Here is a 17952-nt window from a genome sequence, read left to right on the forward strand (position 1 = left end):
TTAGTGAGGAGGAGATCCAGCAGTGCTCCCCTCCTAGTTGGCTCATCCACCAACATTGCATCAAGAAGTTATCACCGATGCACTGGAGGAATCTCCTGGGTAGTGAATGGCTGGCTGTGTAGGCCTTCCAGCAGATATCTGGGGAGTTAAAATCCCCCATGAGAAGCAGGGCCTGTGATTGTGAGGCTGCTGTCAGCTGCCTGTACAAGGCCTTGTCAACTTCCTCATCCTGGTCAGGTGGCCTGTAACAGACACCCACAACAGTATCTCCCATGCTAGCCTGCCCCTTGAGTCTCACCCACAAACTCAGCTCGCTCCTCATCCACCCCTGGCCAGAACTCCATACATTCTAGTTGCTCTCTCACGTAAAGAACACCTCTTCCACCTCGCCTTGTTGGGTTGTCTTTCCTAAAAAGGACACAGCCATCCATGACCACATTCCAGTCATGTGAGCTGTCCCACTATATCTCTGTAACTGCCACCAGATCATAACCTCTCGACTGCACAAGGGCACATTGCTGGCTCATGGTCATCCTGCTGCCCACCAGGACCCCTGCCTGTCTTTCCTAAAGAGCCTGTTCCCATCTGTTCCTGCATTCCAGTTACAGGAGATATCTCACCACCTCTCACTGGTACCTGTAACATCACAGCCTTGTAGATGTGCACACATCTCTCACGCCTCTGGTTTGTTCCCCATGCTCCATGAGATGCATAGAGGCATTCATGTGGGTCCCTCCTCCTATTGAAGCCGACTTCCCAGCTGGAGTGCTTGCTGGCTGGAAATCATTCTCTTACACTTGATGTGCTCTCTCACTGGTCTGGGATCCATCTCCAGGGCGAGGGCATGTATTTCTGGCACATGGCCTTGAAGTGGGATGGATTGAGGATCCCCTCCCCCAGCCAATCTAGTTTAAAGCCCTCCTTCCGAGATTGGCTAACCTTTGTCCAAAGATGTTCTCCCCTTCTCTGAGAGAATGTCCTCCAGCAACCCCCAGGAGACCAGGCTTCTCAAAGCGAGTCCCATGGTCTAAGTAGCAAAAGCCCTGGCTGTGGCACCACTCCTTCAGCTGTTCATAGATTTTCATCAATCTGATGTCTCTTCCAAGCCCCTTGCCTTTGACTGGGAGGACTGGTGAAAAGATGACCTTGGCCCCCGAGTCCTTCACTGCCTCTCCTAGGGCTCCGGAATCCCTCTCGATGCTCCTGACATTGCTTCTGGCTGTGTCACTGCTGCCTACAGGAAACAGCAGCAATGGAGAGTGCTCCATGGGAGGTACCAGGTCAGACAGACTCTCTGTGACATCCCTAATCCCAGCCCCTGGTGAGCAACAAAACTCTCTAGACAGCGGGTCAGCAAATGGGCGCCTCAGTACCCCTCAAAAGAGAGTCTCTCACTACTGTTACCCATCGCTTTTTCTTGGATGCACTTATTGTAATTCGGGGAGCCGATCTAGCCGCCTTCCCCAACTCTGAGGCGTTGTCTATCTCATCATCCTTTTTTCCCTCCTCATTTTGCAGAGCCATGAAGAGGTTCTGTAGGAGCACCTCAGGCTTTGAGGAAGGCTTCTTCCTCCTTCTGGATCTTCCCTGCACTACTTCCCAATCTGCAGTATGGCTGGCTTCCCCCTGTTTTGGGTGTGCCAGTGGAAGAGTTTTGGCTCTTTGGCTGGAGGGAACGGTTTAGGGTGTGCTGGTGGAAGAACCTCAGGCTCTTTGGCCAGAGGCTGTGGTTCCGCTGCTGCGTTCCCCTGCATCCAGCTCGCTCTCTCCTTTCCTGCCTCCCTGGTGCTCCGCAGCCTTGTGACCGTCCCCTGCAGCTCAGCCACCTGCCGCAGGAGGTCCTCCACCTGAGCACAGCTTTTGCAGCTGCGTTTGTTCCCCACCCCTTCCCCAGGAGGAAGGTCTAGGCACTTCCCCCAGGCTGAGGGCTGAACCGCAGCCTCTCCCTTCAGCAGCTCCGTCTGGCTGGAGGCACTGGTCCCCGCCGGGGCCGGTGGTGCAGAGTGTCCAGCCAGAGCTGCAGCCTTGGCTCTGCCACGAGTGCCCACCCTTCTGCCTCGAGGGTCAGGGAGGATGAGCGCCCTTGGCCTCTCCAACTGGCGGAGCTTCAGCGCCCTCCCCGCACAATGCCGCGGGAGCTGCTCGCTCCGCTCCTTTGCTCCCCACAGGCTCCTGTTGTGGGCAGGCAGTGACAGCCGGTGACAGCCGTTGCTCTGGCCATGCCGACGGCCCCTCCGCCTCTCCCCGCAAGAGCTGCAAGCTCCGGGCGGGTCTCGCCGCTCCCCTGGTGTTTCCCTACAGCGGGAAAACCTCAGGAAAACTCCTGAACATTGATATCTGCTCCTGGCGGGGCCCGTCCCGAAGTAGCTGATCTCAGCGACTGATGTTTAATACATTTAAGTTACTTCTTGAGAAAATGTCATGTCATTTTCTGTGTAACCAGAGTGTCATTGTTGGTGTCTGCCTTCCTGTTTGCAGGGACTGGATTTGTTGCTGACAGTATCTATTTCCTGAAATCCTCGAGTGTGAGGGGTTTTTGATTTTTTTTTTTTTTTTTTAAGACTACTATAATCTTTCTATCACATTGAGGTGGCTACTTGTTTACAGATTCTTCATGTATTACTTGGGAAGAAATGGATCTCAGGAATCAGAAAACGTGGAGGAAAACTCTGCCTTGTTCAGTGTCAGCTTGCTTCTCAAATCCCAATTTCATGAAGGATTTGTCAGCTTTCTTTTGTAATGCTTTTTATAATATTGAAACTCTGTGCGTGTTCCGACTGGTAGTAGAGCGCGTTTTTAGCCTTAGTTCTTGCATCCAGAAGGTGTCAAATTGAGGAGTCATAGAGGAGGTTACAGGCAGGGCCTTAATCATTCCTCACTGTGCAATCTTTCATCCCAGTCGGGTGTCTGCTTCTTGTGGAGTGTCTGCGTTTGTGGGGTGTGTAACAGTGGTCAGCTCGTAACATTTGGAGTGAATCACTGAGAGGTGACGTACAGCAATGAAGTAAAACATCCCTTGAGCTGCCTGAAGAACTTCTCTGGGGGAAAACTCACCCACATGACTGCTCTGAAGAAGCTGCGGTTGGCTGGGGCAGACGTGGTAACCGGCTCCGTAAGGAAGTGTCAGTGTCAAAAGTGCAAGTGGAGCATTCCCCACCTCTGGTTTTTTGAGTGAGGTGCGTGTGAGTAAACTACACTCGCAGCTCAGACATGAAGGCTTTTATTGCCCAGAACAGGCTGCCGGAGGGCTAAAGTACTGCATGGGTCGCTGAGAGCCGCCAGACTCTCCGGAGTGCTCTGAGGTTCCGTTGTGGAAGAAAATGAAGAATATTTGGGTCAGTGCTGCCCAGGCTGTTCTTGCTTCACATTAAAACAGGACACTAAGCTAAATGGGTCGTGCTGGGTGACGTCATAGGTGGCTGCACAGGTGACAGGTCAAGAGCAGCCCCTGCCTTGTGCAGCTCCTCCTGCTGTCCCTGATGGCTCAGGAGCTGCTAGGGCAGGAGTGTGCAGCAGGCTTGTGCCGCTGCTGGGGATGTCAGTGATGGCTGAGGAGGGGACAGGACAGAAGCATGTCCTGGATCTCTTCCCGTTTCTGGGTAGCCCCTCTTGGCTGAGGAGCCAGGAGGTGCGGAGCAGGACCACGGCATGGGCAGCTGCTGGGGATGTCCCCTGTGCCTGAGCAGGAGATAGGGCAGAAGCAAGGTCCTGGCAGGTGGAGGTGCCTGTGATGGCACAGGGGGATGAGGAAAGGGGAGGCCAGGAGGCAGCCCCTGGGTTTGCAGCTGCTGCTGAGGTCCCAGGTGCCTGGGGAGTTGGGAGAGCAAGAGCTTGGAGCTGGGTTGTGCAGGGGCTTGGGATGGCCATGGTGGCTGAGGAGGTGTGAGGCCAGGGGCCAGCTGGGTCTTTGCCAAAGCCATGGTGATCTTCCTCTGTACCTGCATTACCACTACTCTGCCTGTCACACGCTGTATTTGATTTCTCTGCCTTTTCATGGATTTTCACCTGTCCTGATAAAACGACCATTTGTAAAGTCATCTTTTCAGATGCCAACTGCCCAGGCAAAGGCCTTGTCCATCATTCTCCATTTTTCTCCTTCATTTACTCTTTGTCCATTCAGACACCTCTCACCTATGCAGCTGCTTTGAGCTTGAGGGACTAAAACAATTTCAGTAGTCTAGTTTTCTCTCGCCAGCTCTTTCATTAGGTTTATACCTACCTTTTTGTATCTATCGATCTAACACATTTCTCATAGGATTATCCCTTGTCGAAAGGCGACCTCATTAGAGACATCTTGTACTTAGCACACAGTTGAGGAGTGTGTTTTATTGTTGATGAGACTTGTTCATGCTTTACTTTTCTTTGCTTGCACACGGGAGAAGTCCTTCTGTGCCTGTGTGCAGGCAGTTCTCTAAGGAAAGCAGGTGGGAGATGGTGCAATGGAGATGTAACAGTTGTCTGCAGACTTGTGTGGAGAAGTCTGAGGTAAGACAGGATGTAAATCCCCGTCGAACAAACACAGCAATGAGGATGTAGAGGAGGTGAGGAGCAAAGCTGTCCATACAGTGTCAGACCTCAAGGGACTGCTGTTCCTAGCTGTCCAGACCTGCTGAGGAGACACTCTGCATAAATATCAATTAAAGAATCCTAGTATCACCTCTTCTCTAAACTGAAAATTGAATAAAAATACACTTTTAAATTAATTTTAATAAGGTGCACTTTTCAATTTTCCTCTGTAACTACATTCTGAAAGAGCTACAATTAGCTATAGAAATCTCGAAGACTTGAAAAAATGAAAGGAAGAGAAATAGCTCCTTAGGGCTTTCTGTCTTTTAATGAGCCCCATGGGGTATTTGGCCTTAAGAAAAGGAATCTCAGCTACTGAGAGGAAACTGAGCAAACTGCTCATGTTGTCAAAGTCAGAAGCAAACCCCAAAGTCCCTTGAAGGACTGATTGGCCCCACTGAGGGCCACTGCTGACAAAGCCTCCCCAGGGACTCGTTACAGCAGAGAACTGGAGGCCATGCTTGCAGGTAGGCAAAGGCCCTGTGCAGGGGGCTGGAGTGCTGAGAAAACCCTGGCTTTGTTTCACCCAGCAGAAAGTCCAAACCCTGACCCTCAGGCCCTGGGCAGGCAGATCCTGCCCCTCGTGGGGGGCTCAGGGCTCTTCCTGGGGGCAGTGGGGTGTGAGGGGGAGCAGTGCCAAAGGCAGGGAAACTGGACAAGCCCTCCCGCCTTCCCCAAGCAACGGGGAAGGAGAAACGGAAAGTTCTGCCTGGGAGGCCTTGGTGGCAGAGGCCACTGCCATAGCCAAGGGGCCCAAGGCCTTGCTCCTGTTGGGCCTTTGAGCCTTGCCAGAGCCCTCGGCCATCTCTGCTGCAGGCTGTCCTGCACTCTGCCACGCCTGCACCTCTTCCCTTGCAGGCTGCACACACCCATCTTGCTTTCCCACACAGCTCTGCCCTCAGCATTTCTAGACCTTTACAGATGTCTCTCCACCCTCACTGCCTGTTCCTTAAAACACAAAGCCACGGGCTGATCCTGACACCCTCTGGGGGACCTCTTGTACCACAAGGCTACCCTTTGAAGGAGAGTTCTTTTTCCTCACATGCAGTCTGAACCTTCCAAGCGGCACTTTGTGGAGGTTTCCTTCTCTTCCCACTACCCAGAAAAGCACCATCACCTCTGAACCATCCTTCAAGCAGTTATTATAGAGCCCTGGGCGTGAAATTCATCAGCCTAAAGAAGCCCAGGTCCCTCAGCCCTCCACACAGATCCCAAACCCCATCTTGGCAGATCCCATCTAGAGCCTCTCCAGCTCCTGCCCATTCCTCCACAATAGAGCGCCCCACATGGAGACATACTAGTCCAGATGTGGCCACACCAGTGCTCAGTCAAGGGCCATGATAACTGCTGTCTGGCAGGCCACGCTCCCCCTAATACAGCCCTGTGTGCAGCAGGCCTTATTCCTGGTCAGCATGTGCCACTGGCTAATGCAGCATCCCTCATCATGCCCAGGCTCCTCTCCTCAAGGTCACAGAATCACAGAATCACAGAACGGTGGGGGTTGGAAGAGCCCTCTGGAGGCCCTGGCCACACTCTTCTTCACACACCCCAGGATACCACTGGTCTTTTTTGCCACAAGGGCACGTCTGGCTCATGGTTAACTTGCTGTCTACTACAATTCCCAGGTCTTCCTCTGCAGAGCTGCTCTCCAGCAGGTCAACCCCCAGCCTCTACTGGTGCAGGGGGTTATTCCTCCCCATGTGCAGGACCCTACTCTTGCCATTATTGAACCTCATGAAATTCCTCCCTGCCCAGCTCTCCAGCCTGTCCAGGTCTCGCTGAATATCAACACAGCCTTCTGGTGTGTCAGCCACTCCTCCCAGTTTAATTTAAACAGCAAGTTTTAGTTGTATATTTTAGCAAGTACTGCAGCAGATAGCACCTAAATGAGAGTTTCAAAAATCTGGGCAAGTGCAACAATCACAGAATCATGGAATTGTTTTTTTTGAGAACCTCCAGGGATGGTGACTCCACCACTTCCCTGGGCAGCCTGTTCCAGTGTTTGAGTATTTCAGTAAAGAAATATTACCTCATGTCCATTCTAATCTTCCCCTGGTGCAACCTGAGGCCATTTCCTCTTGTCCTATGACTTGTTACTTGGGAGAAGAGATTGACCCCCACCTCACTACAACCTCCTCTCAGGTAGTTGTAGAGAGCGATGAGGTCTCCCCTCAGCCTCCTCTTCTCCAGACTAAACAATCCCAGTTCTCTCAGCTGCTCCTCACAAGACCTGTTCTCCAGACCCTTCATCACCTTTGTTGCCCTTTTCTGGACACGCTCCAGCACCTCAGTGTCTTTCTTGGAGTGAGGGGCACAAAACTGCACACAGAAGTTGAGGTGCACCCTCACATGTGCTGAGTACAGGAACACAATCACCTCCCTGCTCAGGCTGGCCACACCATTGCTGATACGGACCGTGATGCTGTTGGCCTTCTTGGCCACCTGGACACACTGCTGGCTCACGTTCAGCCGCCTGTCGAGCAGCACACCCAGGTTCTTTCCTGTCGGGCAGCTTGCCACCCACTCATCCCCAGCCTGTAGCAGTGTGTGGTGTTTTTGTGACCCAAGTACGGGACTCGGCTGCTGGCCTTGTTGAACCTCATACAATTGTCCTCAGCCCATCGATCCAGCCAATCCAGGTCCCTCTGTGGAGCCTCTCTACCCTCAAGCAAATCAACACTCCCACCCAATTTAATGTCATCAGCAAACTCACTGAGGGAGCACTCAATCCCCTCATCCAGATCGTCGATAAAGATGTGAAACAAGACCGGCCCAACACTGAGCCCTGGGGTACACTGCTTGTGACCAGTCACCATCTAGATTGAATTCTGTTCACCATCACCCTGTGCTTGACCGTCCAGCCAGTAACCTCACCCAACCTGAGCTACTTGTCGTGATCAGTAATTCCACACAACACACCTTTCCTGTCCTGTGTAACCACCATACCAAATGGAAAAGAAGTTATTGACGAACTCAGTCAACACTTTACGGACAATTTCAAGGACATTTGAGAGGGGTGGCCCACAGTTAAAGCAGTGATAGCTGTCTGTAAACAGTACGATTGGAAGGGGGTGGTTGTATATGAAGGTCTTTTGGATAGTGTGGGACCTGAGTACGACAGAAATGGGATGGAATAACGGGTGGAGATTGGACTGGGCCTGGCTGGGCTGGACTTACTTCTCTACATGAAAGCTCCCGTGGTGCTATGTCTCACTTTCGTGACTAAAACCACGCTGAGAATACACGAATGTTCTAGCTGTTTCTGAAAAGTGTTTGAGAAGCCTCAAGGTCTGCTCTGCTTCTGACTGTGCCACGCCAGTGAATAAAGGGGTGAGGGTCCAAGAGGTTCGAAAGAGAAACAAGAAGGCCGTTGAAAACAAATGGTCACCTTAACCCGCAAGTATTCTTGCTTTTACTCTTCTTTAGTCTTCCCCTGTCCCATAGAGGTTGATGAGGGATGTGAGCAAGACACTGGGTGGTGCCTAATATCTTGGGGTTGTTAATCCACAACATATACAAAACAAGGAAGAGCTGGCTAGGAAGGGAAATGTCAGGGGTGAGAAGGCAGAGTTGAGGAGCCTGAGAAAATGGGAAGAAAGTAAAGAACAGGGCTTCTGGAGGGCCTGCTGAGGGACATCCCTAAAAGAACCAACGGCCTACAGCCATGAAGAGAAGACGAGTGCAGAGAGCTGTTTGATGCTCAAGGATCTCCTCTTCATGACCCAGAATGTTCCACCTTGACATGCTGGAAGTCACATAGAGGTGGCAGGAGGCTGGCATGTCTGAGAAAGGAGCTGCTGGCTACAACCAAGCATGAAGGGGAAGCCCAGAAAAGGTGGCGGCTGGATGCGTTCCAGCCTCCTTGGTTCTGGGATTGTGGGAGGAGAGGGACACTCCAGAGCTCTTGGCAGCACTGCCCTCTTGCCAGGAGCTCCCTTCGTCCCAGGCAGGCAAAGGCAAGGGCAAGGTCACTCTGATGCTGAGGAAACCTGAGGGTGTTCCATGAAGGCTACAGGTCCTGACCTCCAGCCTCTGGTTAGGGAGAATACGTCCCTCAGGTATCACTCAGGCCTCTCCTGGGGACAGTCTGATCTGCACGGTGCAATGGCAAGCACAGGTGTGGGACACTGTAGGACATCCTGTGGTGGAGACGCTCAAGGGCTCCGGCAAGACAAAAAAAACCCAAGAGATCCGAGGTCTTTCTCCCCTTGGCTACAGCTGTTGTCTCAACCCCCAAAGCCTGCCAGATTACCCTTTAACCTTAAGGCACCAGCACCTCAGTGCCTCCTCAGGCCACCCAGGACAAACCCAGAAGCAGAGGACCTTGGCCATGCCCTTGGCACTGCACATCCCCACATCACCCTGCCCCAGGAAAAACCCTGAGGAATGGCTGAGGGACAGGGTCTGCCCTGCAGGGGCTGGGGAGTCAGTCCTTTGTCTTTTGGCTTGATGAAGCACAGCAAGGGTTACTCAGCATCAGAGCCACCTTCACCTTGCCTTTGCCTACCTGTCCTCTCTGACTCCAGGTTTGTCCTTTAACCAGCCCCCAGGGAGGCTTTGTCAGTAATGTCCCTCAGTGGAAGCCATTAGTGCTCCAAGAAACTTTGGAGTTTGCATCTGACTTTGACTCCTTGAGAAGTTTCCTCAACTTCTCCTCACCGTCTGAGTTTCAAGGACTCAACATAAAAACCACCAGAGAGATGATTAAAAAGTTCTTGGGCTGTTGCTCTGCTGCTGATCTGGGCTGGGCTCCTGGGACAGAGAGAGCTCCTAGCAAGCAGGCAGAGCTGCAGGGAGACAGCTCTGCCCAGCAGCAGCTGCTCTGCCAAGCGCAGCAGGGCTGAGGGGGCTGCCTGTGGGCACCAAGGAGAAAGGAGCGGGGCAGAGAGAGGTTGAAGGCAGGGGAGAGCGTGAGGATGGCTGAGAGCTCACTGGAGGAGAACTCTTCCCAGCCTCTGACACAGTAAGTCTCTGGGTGCAGGGTGATGTGTCGGTGGTTCCTTGCAGGATCTCCTGAATGTGTGCAACCTCTGGGATCTGTCTGTGATGGAGAAGAGGAAGCCGGGCTGCAGAGCAGGGCTTCCCTAGTGCAGTGTGAGAGGGACAGGGCATGACGGCTGCCTTCTGGTGGGGATGGCTGTGGGTGTGCAGCCAGGGGTGCCCAGGGCTGTCCTTCCAAGCTGTGTCTCTTCACCTCAGGTGGCTGTTACCTGGGGCATGGACTCTGTCATCAGCCAGGATCAGCACTCAGCCTGCCCAGGGAGTTCCTCAGGATCTGTGGTGGAAGCTGTGGGTGGAAGGATAAATCCCCAGCAAAGTTGCATCTCTCCTGACACATAAACCTCTTCCTTCTGCAGATAAAAGGGTCTGAGACCAGCTGGCCTGGGATGTCACCAACGTGGAGGTGCTGTGCTCTGCTGTGTAAGGAGAAGGCTTTCCCGAGTGCCAGCTGCCTTCCTCTCCTGTTACCCATTTGCAGAAGGATCAGGGTATTGCTTTGTGGCTTTTTCTCCAATTCCTGCTGCTCCTTTTCTTGCTTTTGAAAGCTCTGGGTTGTGGGCATTGGACGTCAGGGGATTGTCTCAGATGCATTCTGAGACACTCAACGTTGGGGGCTTTGGATAATGTAGAGTGCAGTAACCTGAAACCAGGTGAGTCTCTCTTTAGGAGATGCTGGGCATTGTCTTTTGGGCACCTGAGCATCTCCCTGGGGTGAAGAGCTTGAAGTGCCCTTCCCCCATGCTGGGAGCACTTCAGCAGCAGGGATGGGAACCTAGTGACAGCCCCATTCTCCCCCACAGGCACGCTGCTCTTATCACGTCTGGAGAGAGCCTGGAGATGGAAAATTATGGTGAGAAATATTCTCTCTCAGCCTACAGTGATTCCTTCCCAGACTTTGCTGTTCAGGAGAGCAGAATTGGAAGGGCTGGGTCTCTCCCTGGGCTCTTCCCTCTCAGACACAGCAGGTCTGGGTGCTGACTCCATCACACTGCAATAAATAGGGACAATTGTCACACGGTCACCGAGGCAAATACCTCTCACTCAAGTGAAGCACCCATTGCCAGGAACAGCTATTGAATGCACGGGCTGTTTGACACCACTGCAATAGCACAGGTCTGACTTGTCTGGAGCCCACGGGTAGAGTCCCTGCTTGTCAATCCTGACCTCACAAAAAGGGACTGTCTGAAGTTCCCTCAAAAATGAAGCCATTGTGGGAGATATCTATGGGAAACGGAATAAGATTGGCTCAGCGAAATCTGCCCTCACTTATCAATGACCTTTCCTCTTTCAGCAGTCCCTCATTCCTGCAATTAAATAATGTCCAATGCCAGCTCCATCAACCAATTCCTCCTGGTGGCATTTGCAGACAGACGGGAGTTGCAGCTCTTGACCTTCGGGCTCTTCCTAGCTATGTATCTGGCTGCCCTCCTGGGCAATGGCCTCATCATCACCACTGTAGCCTGCGACCCCCACCTCCAAACCCCCATGTACTTCTTCCTCCTCAACCTCTCCCTGCTCGACCTGGGCTCCCTCTCCACCACTCTCCCCAAAGCCTTGACCAATGCCCTCTGGAACACCAGGGCCATCTCCTACTCAGGATGTGCTGCCCAGGTCTTTCTCAATCTCTTTTTTATTGCAGCAGAGTATTTTCTTCTCACCGTCATGACCTACGACCGCTACGTGGCCATCTGCAAACCCCTGCACTACGGGACCCTCCTGGGCAGCAGAGCTTGTGTCCACATGGCAGCAGCTGCCTGGGGCACTGCTTTTCCCTATGCTGTGCTGCACATGGCCAATACATTTTCACTGCCCCTCTGCCAAGGCAATGCTGTGGACCAGTTCTTCTGTGAAATCCCCCAGATCCTCAAGCTCTCCTGCTCAGACACCTACCTCAGGGAGACTGGGGTACTTGTGGTCAGTGTCTGTTTAGCCTTTGTTTGTTTTGTGTTCATTGTGGTGTCCTACGTGCAGATCTTCAGGGCCGTGCTGAGGATCCCCTCGGAGCAGGGACGCCACAAAGCCTTTTCCACCTGCCTCCCTCACCTGGCCGTGGTCTCCCTGTTTATCAGCACTGGCTTTTTTGCCTACCTGAAGCCCCCCTCCATCTCCTCCCCATCCCAGAATCTGGTGATGGCAGTTCTGTACTCGGTGGTTCCTCCAGCAGTGAACCCCCTCATCTACAGCATGAGGAACCAGGAGCTCAAGGACGCCCTGAGGAAACTGATGACTGGTTGCTTTGCAGAAGCAGCAATGAACTGCCCATCTTCCCCTGCATATTACTAGTAATGGAACTCATTACCATCCCAGTCTGTCTCTGGTGGGTTGTTTCCTTTGCTTTCTTGGCGTTTTAGTTTTTCTAGGTGGACAGATTATTAAATCTGCATTAAATTAAGGTCCAAGAAAATGTTATCATTCTTTGTCCTATTTCTATGTCAGTGTCTGCCTGTTTTGTGTGCCCCACAGTCTTTGTGCAAATAAGGAGCTGTGCTCTCTGTGTTTTCAAACCAAATAAAGGACCCTGCACCGACTTGTTTGTCTGAGTTCCTTTCTCCAAGATCTTCTGTGGAGTTGCGGGGGCAGCATCTGTGTGCTGAGGTGGAGGGGGCAGTAGCCACCCTGAGCTGGGTCTGCCTCTCAGCCTCACCAGTACGGCCCTGGCCACCACAGCCCACTTGCTCTGCAGAGCAGCACCACCAGTTCAGGGTCTGTGGGGAGCCTGGGGAGGGGCTGCAGGAATGGCCTTCCAGGTCAGCAGAGATGAGCTCTGTAGGGAAAAGTCTCTGTGGGGAGATGGGATGTCCCGGGAGAAGAGCAGGGCACCGTGTGTGTGTGCAGGGGGGACATGGAAAGAGAAACCCTTTGGTGTGGGTGGCAGCTCGGGTCAGGCTGCCCTTTCCCTGGGGCAAAAGGACCTTCCTGAGGATCCTCAAGGCCAGTTGTCTCTTGCTGCCCTCGGGAGCAAGTTTGGCACATGGGTCTGCAAGCGGCCCGGGTTGGGGATCTCCTCAGCATGCCGGCTGGATGAACTTTGTCAGTGGCCTGTTTCCTGCTGTGGGACCAGTCCCAGCAGGGCTGCTTTCCTAGGCTTGACTGGGGAGAGGCCATGAATGTGTCAAGATTCAGGAGGGGCTGGGCTGGCTGGGCTGGCAAGTGCCCTCGAGAGGAAATACCAGTGAGCAGCTCAAGTGTGTGAGTGTGCAGGTTTGGAGGACACAGCAGTGACCTGCACAGTCAGCCTTCTGCTCTGGGACATGAAGGACACACAGAGCTGGGTCTGGTGTGTGCCTGTGCTCCCTGGACACCCCGGGTGAGCTGCCCCAGGCCCATCCTCACAGAGCAGCCAATAACAACCACCATGTCCAGCACTGGCCTCTCACCCCAGCTCACAGAGATTGCTTGTCCCTCCACAGAGGGACACCAAAGGACTAGGTCAGAAGTCCATGTTTGCATTGTACAGAGCAGACGTAAGCATCCCCATCGTGTGCATGTGGGGAGGTGATCCCGAGCAAGAACAAGGGCCATCAGCTCTTCTTAGGGGTGCCATGAAGGCCTGTGAGACAAGCAGTGCCTTGAGGTCACTTCCCGTTGAGCGTAACGTCCCCTGGGAAACACCTGAATGCAGTCCTGGGATGCGCTTCCTTGAACCAAGATCAGAAGTAGCGCCCTGGCTTGTGAAGGTGCTTTTGAGGCAACTTCTGTCTGAGTATGGGATAATGGATGAAAGGCCATGTGGCTTGTAGAGGTGCTTGTGTTGTCCTATTTCCATGGAGATGTGAGTGGGCGGGAGGAGGCAGCTGGGTTGTGCAGGTGCTTTGTGGAGTCACGTGTTGCTGAGGAGCTCTTAGGGCAGAAGGAAGCTTCTTGTCTGTGCAAGTTCTTGTGATGTCGTGGTTGGGTGAAGAGGGATGAGGCCAGGGGCCATCCTCTGGTTTTTGCAGATCCCTGTGATGTCATAGGAGCCTGAGAAAGTGATAGGGGAGAAGGAGGCACTTGGCTTGTTCATAATCTTGTGATGTCCCACGTCCCTGAGTGGCTGATAGGGCTGGAGCAGGAGCCTTCTCTGTGCAGCTGGTGAAGGTGTCACAAGTGCCTGGTAGCTGATAGGGCAGCTTGTGCCTCGTGCAGGTGCCTGTGATGTTACACGTGGGTGAGTAGGTGACAGGGCTGAAACATGGACCAGGCTTGTAGAGCTATGTTAAAGGAGAGCCCAGCCCCTAGGTTCTGTCCCCAAGTCGGTTCATTCCAGCTCGAGCTGGACTCCTCCCAAGAAGGACCCCCTTGGTTCTTTTCCTGTGCTTTTTAATGCCTCACAGTCTGTTACAGGAGCTGTTCATGCAGCTGTTCACCTGACACGTGTGTGTCTTTTGTCCAAACAAATTGTTTAATTGTTACTTCTCCTTTTCAGTGATTGCGTTTGAGTGCAGGCACCTTTACCTTCTTACACAGTTTCATAATCTTTGGTTCCATCTGCATCTGGATCTCCGCTGTCTTCTGCTGACTCCAGCTAGAATGGTCTCTTTCTTCGTTTCCAGAATTATAGTTTCTTTTCCTTTGGTCAAACAGTCGCTCTAATTCATATTTCCAGGCCTACCACCTTCATTAATATCACTTATACAACTTCAGTATGTGGGTGAAGTTACGGTTTGTCAGTCACACAAAACTGCTGGCCATTCTTCCCGGGCTAAGAAAGAGTTCAGCCTGAGTTCACTGTGTGGCTGGGTTGCAGCCTGCGACCTAAGGCTGCAGCAATGTAGGCACTCATGGTAGCGATGTTAGTGAGTAACGCTGGCCAAGGACATGACTGGAGAGGGCAAGGTTAAGATCCCTTCAGTTCTCAACAAGCTGCTTGTGATGTCACATGATCCCAAGCAGGGTACAGGGCCAGAGGTGTCCCCTGGCATGTGCATCTCCTTGTAATGACCCTGATGGCACTGTAGCTAGTAGGGCAGGAGCAAGCTCATGGTTTGTGCAGGTGCCTGTGATGCCCTAGGTGGCTGAGCCCCGTCTCCTGCCAGGTTCTGGCCTGGCCGATGTGAGCAGCTCCTGTCATGCGGCTCTTCCTGCCCAGGACTGTGGCTGGATCACAGTGTGAGAATTAGGACCGCTGAACTTTATGTTTGTCTCAAACTTCGTACCTTGTGGTTTTGGAGAGGAAGTAGAGACTCAAGTCGCCATAGCGACAGACGTGGTAGGACTTTGGGCTAGACGACATGGCTTCCTGGAAACACCTTTTTTTGTCGTTATGTGATAACAGCTAAAGGCATGAATTTGTTCAGCTGATGTGCTACAGCTCGCATCTGTGTAATGGAGGTTGCATAGACTGCCAGCTCGTGATCGGCGCGTGGAAGCAAAATGCCGCTGTTGGATTGGATCTCACTGCTTGACCCCAACACATCACATCAGATTGGCGTGGGACTATGGTCCAAAAAGGACCCTCGGTAGCCTCTGGAGTGAAGTAAAAAGAGAACAAGTGGAGCAGAATGAAGAGGAGCGAAGAGGAGTGGAGTGGAGACCTGCCCGCCTGCCTGCCTGCCTGGACTGGCCCACTGCTGGTTGTGTATTGTCTAATACCACCTTGGCAAATAGACATTGTTCTGGCCTTTGTCAGACGTGTAGAAATTTGACCTTTTGGGGCTGTTAAGAGAGCAAATAGTAGAAGTTAAGTCCGCCCGAATCGTAACTCCCAGACCCATGTCTGAACCCATAAGACATGCCAGAAACACAGGAATGTCGGGTGTTACTGAAGTATTTGGAAAAGCAAAAGTCTAAGCCATCTGGCTTAGAATGGGCTCAAAAGAATTGGTTTAATCTTTCAGCAGTGACAGATCGGATGATATGTTTACAAAATGCAGCCCGTGTGCGGGCAGGAAAAGGGAAAGGAATGTTATGTGCTGGATTAGGTGCTGTTTTCATTGCAGCAGTTGAGGAAAAGGAACAAAACCACACGGCAGAAACCCAGTTGATTCAGTCTCAACAAGATTTGATCAAAACATTACAGTGTCAATTAGAAGAAGTGAGGTCTCAAGTGGCTCTGCTGAGACAGGAATTAATTAATCGACTCTTAGCAGACACAGATGACCCCGATGCCATTGCGGCGACCAAAAAGAAAGCCGAGGGAGTCACCCCTCTGCCGACTTATCCCCAAGCTGAGTTGTTTCAATTGAAAGAAAGGTTGGACAAATTAGAAGTCCTGTTGAGACCATTGATTAAGAGTGACTGTATCTGTGATGGAGAGGACGATGTGCCTCAGGTCATGACTAAAGAAGTGCCATTTACGGCCACTGCATTGGCAAAACTCAAAAAAGATTATGGCCACATGTCAAAGGAATCGGAAACAGAATATGTGTGGAGGGTCTCTCTAACCAGGGGAGACCAGATCTTATTGACAGAAAAGGAAGCTGAGGGATATTGGGGACCTGGAGTGTTTTTGACTACAGGGAACTGTAGGGCTCCCTGGTCCCTGACTCAGCAGGTTACTTACTGGGCCGGAGGTCTCAATCCGTTAGAACGAGGAGATCCACTGGCAATCATAGGATCTACAGATCAATTAGTAGAGAGTGTTCAAAAAGCAGCTTGTCTGCTAATGATGTGTGATAGGGCATTAAAACTTAATCAGGAGTCACCCATGATGATTCCTGTGGACCCAGAGAGGATGACCCCTCTCATCCGAGGGCTCCCAGACTCCCTGAAGGCCATGGGAATTCAATTGCAAGGCCAAATGAGAGCCACCGCAAGTGACGACCGAGTCGCAGTGGCACTGGAGGGAACAGTCACCCCAGATCGCAAACATCCTGGTAGGTAAGTATGGACTTGGGGAGAGGTTGCTCAAGAATTAATTAATTAGGGAAGGAAATACAGCCCTGTGCCGAGCCACCCCAAACAAGAATCTAAGGGAATCAGGTGAACCGAGGAGGTACCCATTTGGAGAGAAACCCCAGGAAAAGTCTCTAACCTGGTCAGGAGAGGGTCAGACAGTGAGCGACGAAGAAAGAGGGTCGATTTGTGGATGGAAGGGCTGAAAAAAGGGATACCTAGAGGAATAATGGACAAACAACCCACTAGAGCCTTAGAAATATTGGTACCCAATTGGACTAAAGAAAAGCCCAGCACCCCCTCTGCACCCCCTTTCCCGAGTCACACCTGCAAGACCAAGGAGGCATAACACGAGCAGCAGGGAAACGATCTTCTCCTCCCCCTGTAAGTGAGGCAGGGGGAGGAGGGTGGCAATATTTAAGGAGGCTCACTGAAAATGAAAAGGGTGATTCGATGATTACTTGTGCAATTGGACCCAAGTGTCTCACCACTACCTTTTTGGTAGACACTGGAGCACAAATTTCGGCTCTAAAACTGGACGATACCCGTCAATGTGGTATCACTCCCTCTCATAAACGTTTTTTGTGGCTGATGCTTTTGGTAATATTCAAGCCCAATTGATGGCCCGGGTGAATCTTAAATTGCCTGGAGACGACCACCTCACCCATATGGAAAAGGAATTCGGGTCTTTCCCAGTTAATTTTTTAGAATTCAGTGTACCGAAAGGCAAATCCTGGATCGATGATAGAGGGAGGAGTTGGACTTTTGGAGTGACATCTTTTGATATTTGACTGCTCCAGTCTGCACCCCTGCTCCCTCCTTCTAAACTGACTAATGTCAAACCCTATCCCCTTCCTTTGGGAGCAAGGGAAGGAGTCATTCCTGTGTAACAGAACTAAAAGAACAAGGGATTGTAGTGTCATCCCTCTCACCTTATGATTCTCCAGTATGGCCCGTGCGCAAACCAAATGGAAAGTGGAGGCTGAATGTGGATTATCAACATTTGAACGCCAATACGGGGCCTCTGACAGCAGCTGTACCTAAAATTGCAGAGTTAGTGTCCACCATACAAGAGCAGGCTCACCAAATATTGGCCACAACTGATGTAAAGGATATGTTTTTTATGGTGCCGCTGCAGGAAGAAGATCGTGCTCGGTTTGCTTTCACATGGGACGGACAGCAGTACACATTTACCCATCTTCCTCAAGGCTATAAGCCTTAAGTTGAGGCAGGCGATGGAAGCAGGCTTATGGTGATAGAAGGTTGCTGAGAAAGTGCCTGTGATGTGAGAGGTGGTTAAAACTGGTGTGGCAGGCACTGGAAACAGGCTTATGATGGAATCCTGCAGTGAAGGTGCTTGTGATGTCACAGACGTTGAAAAAAATGAATTGGTAGACGCTGGGAGCAGGCTTACTGTGGGGGAAAGCTACTGTAAAGGTACCTGTGATGTCACAGAGAGTTAAAATCTGGTGTGACAGTCACTGAAATCAGGCTTATGGTGGTAGAATCTTGCAGTGAAGGTGCCTGTGATTTCAGAGGTTCTTTAAAATCTGGCAAGGCAGGCCCTGAACA

At 51.8% G+C, this 17952-nt stretch overlaps 1 protein-coding gene and 1 pseudogene across 1 annotated transcript; both read left to right on the forward strand.

Moving 5' to 3' along the window:
* Window positions 1-10884: 10884 nt before the first annotated feature.
* On the forward strand, window positions 10885-11850 carry LOC147412986 (olfactory receptor 14C36-like). Its single transcript, XM_086480853.1, has one exon. The coding sequence runs from the start codon at window positions 10885-10887 to the stop codon at window positions 11848-11850; it is 966 nt and encodes a 321-aa protein (XP_086336979.1).
* A 3427-nt stretch (window positions 11851-15277) lies between these two features.
* LOC147412987 (uncharacterized) lies at window positions 15278-16471 on the forward strand (annotated as a pseudogene).
* The last annotated feature ends 1481 nt before the right edge of the window (window positions 16472-17952 follow it).

The sequence above is a fragment of the Leptosomus discolor genome, unplaced genomic scaffold, assembly GCF_034619465.1.
Source record: "Leptosomus discolor isolate bLepDis1 unplaced genomic scaffold, bLepDis1.hap2 HAP2_SCAFFOLD_35, whole genome shotgun sequence".
Classification (NCBI taxonomy): Eukaryota; Metazoa; Chordata; class Aves; order Leptosomiformes; family Leptosomidae; genus Leptosomus; species Leptosomus discolor.

What these genes read in the sequence shown, in the direction of transcription:
- LOC147412986 (XM_086480853.1), top strand. Translation starts at nt 10,885, where the DNA reads ATGTCCAATGCCAGCTCCATCAACCAATTCCTCCTGGTGGCATTTGCA.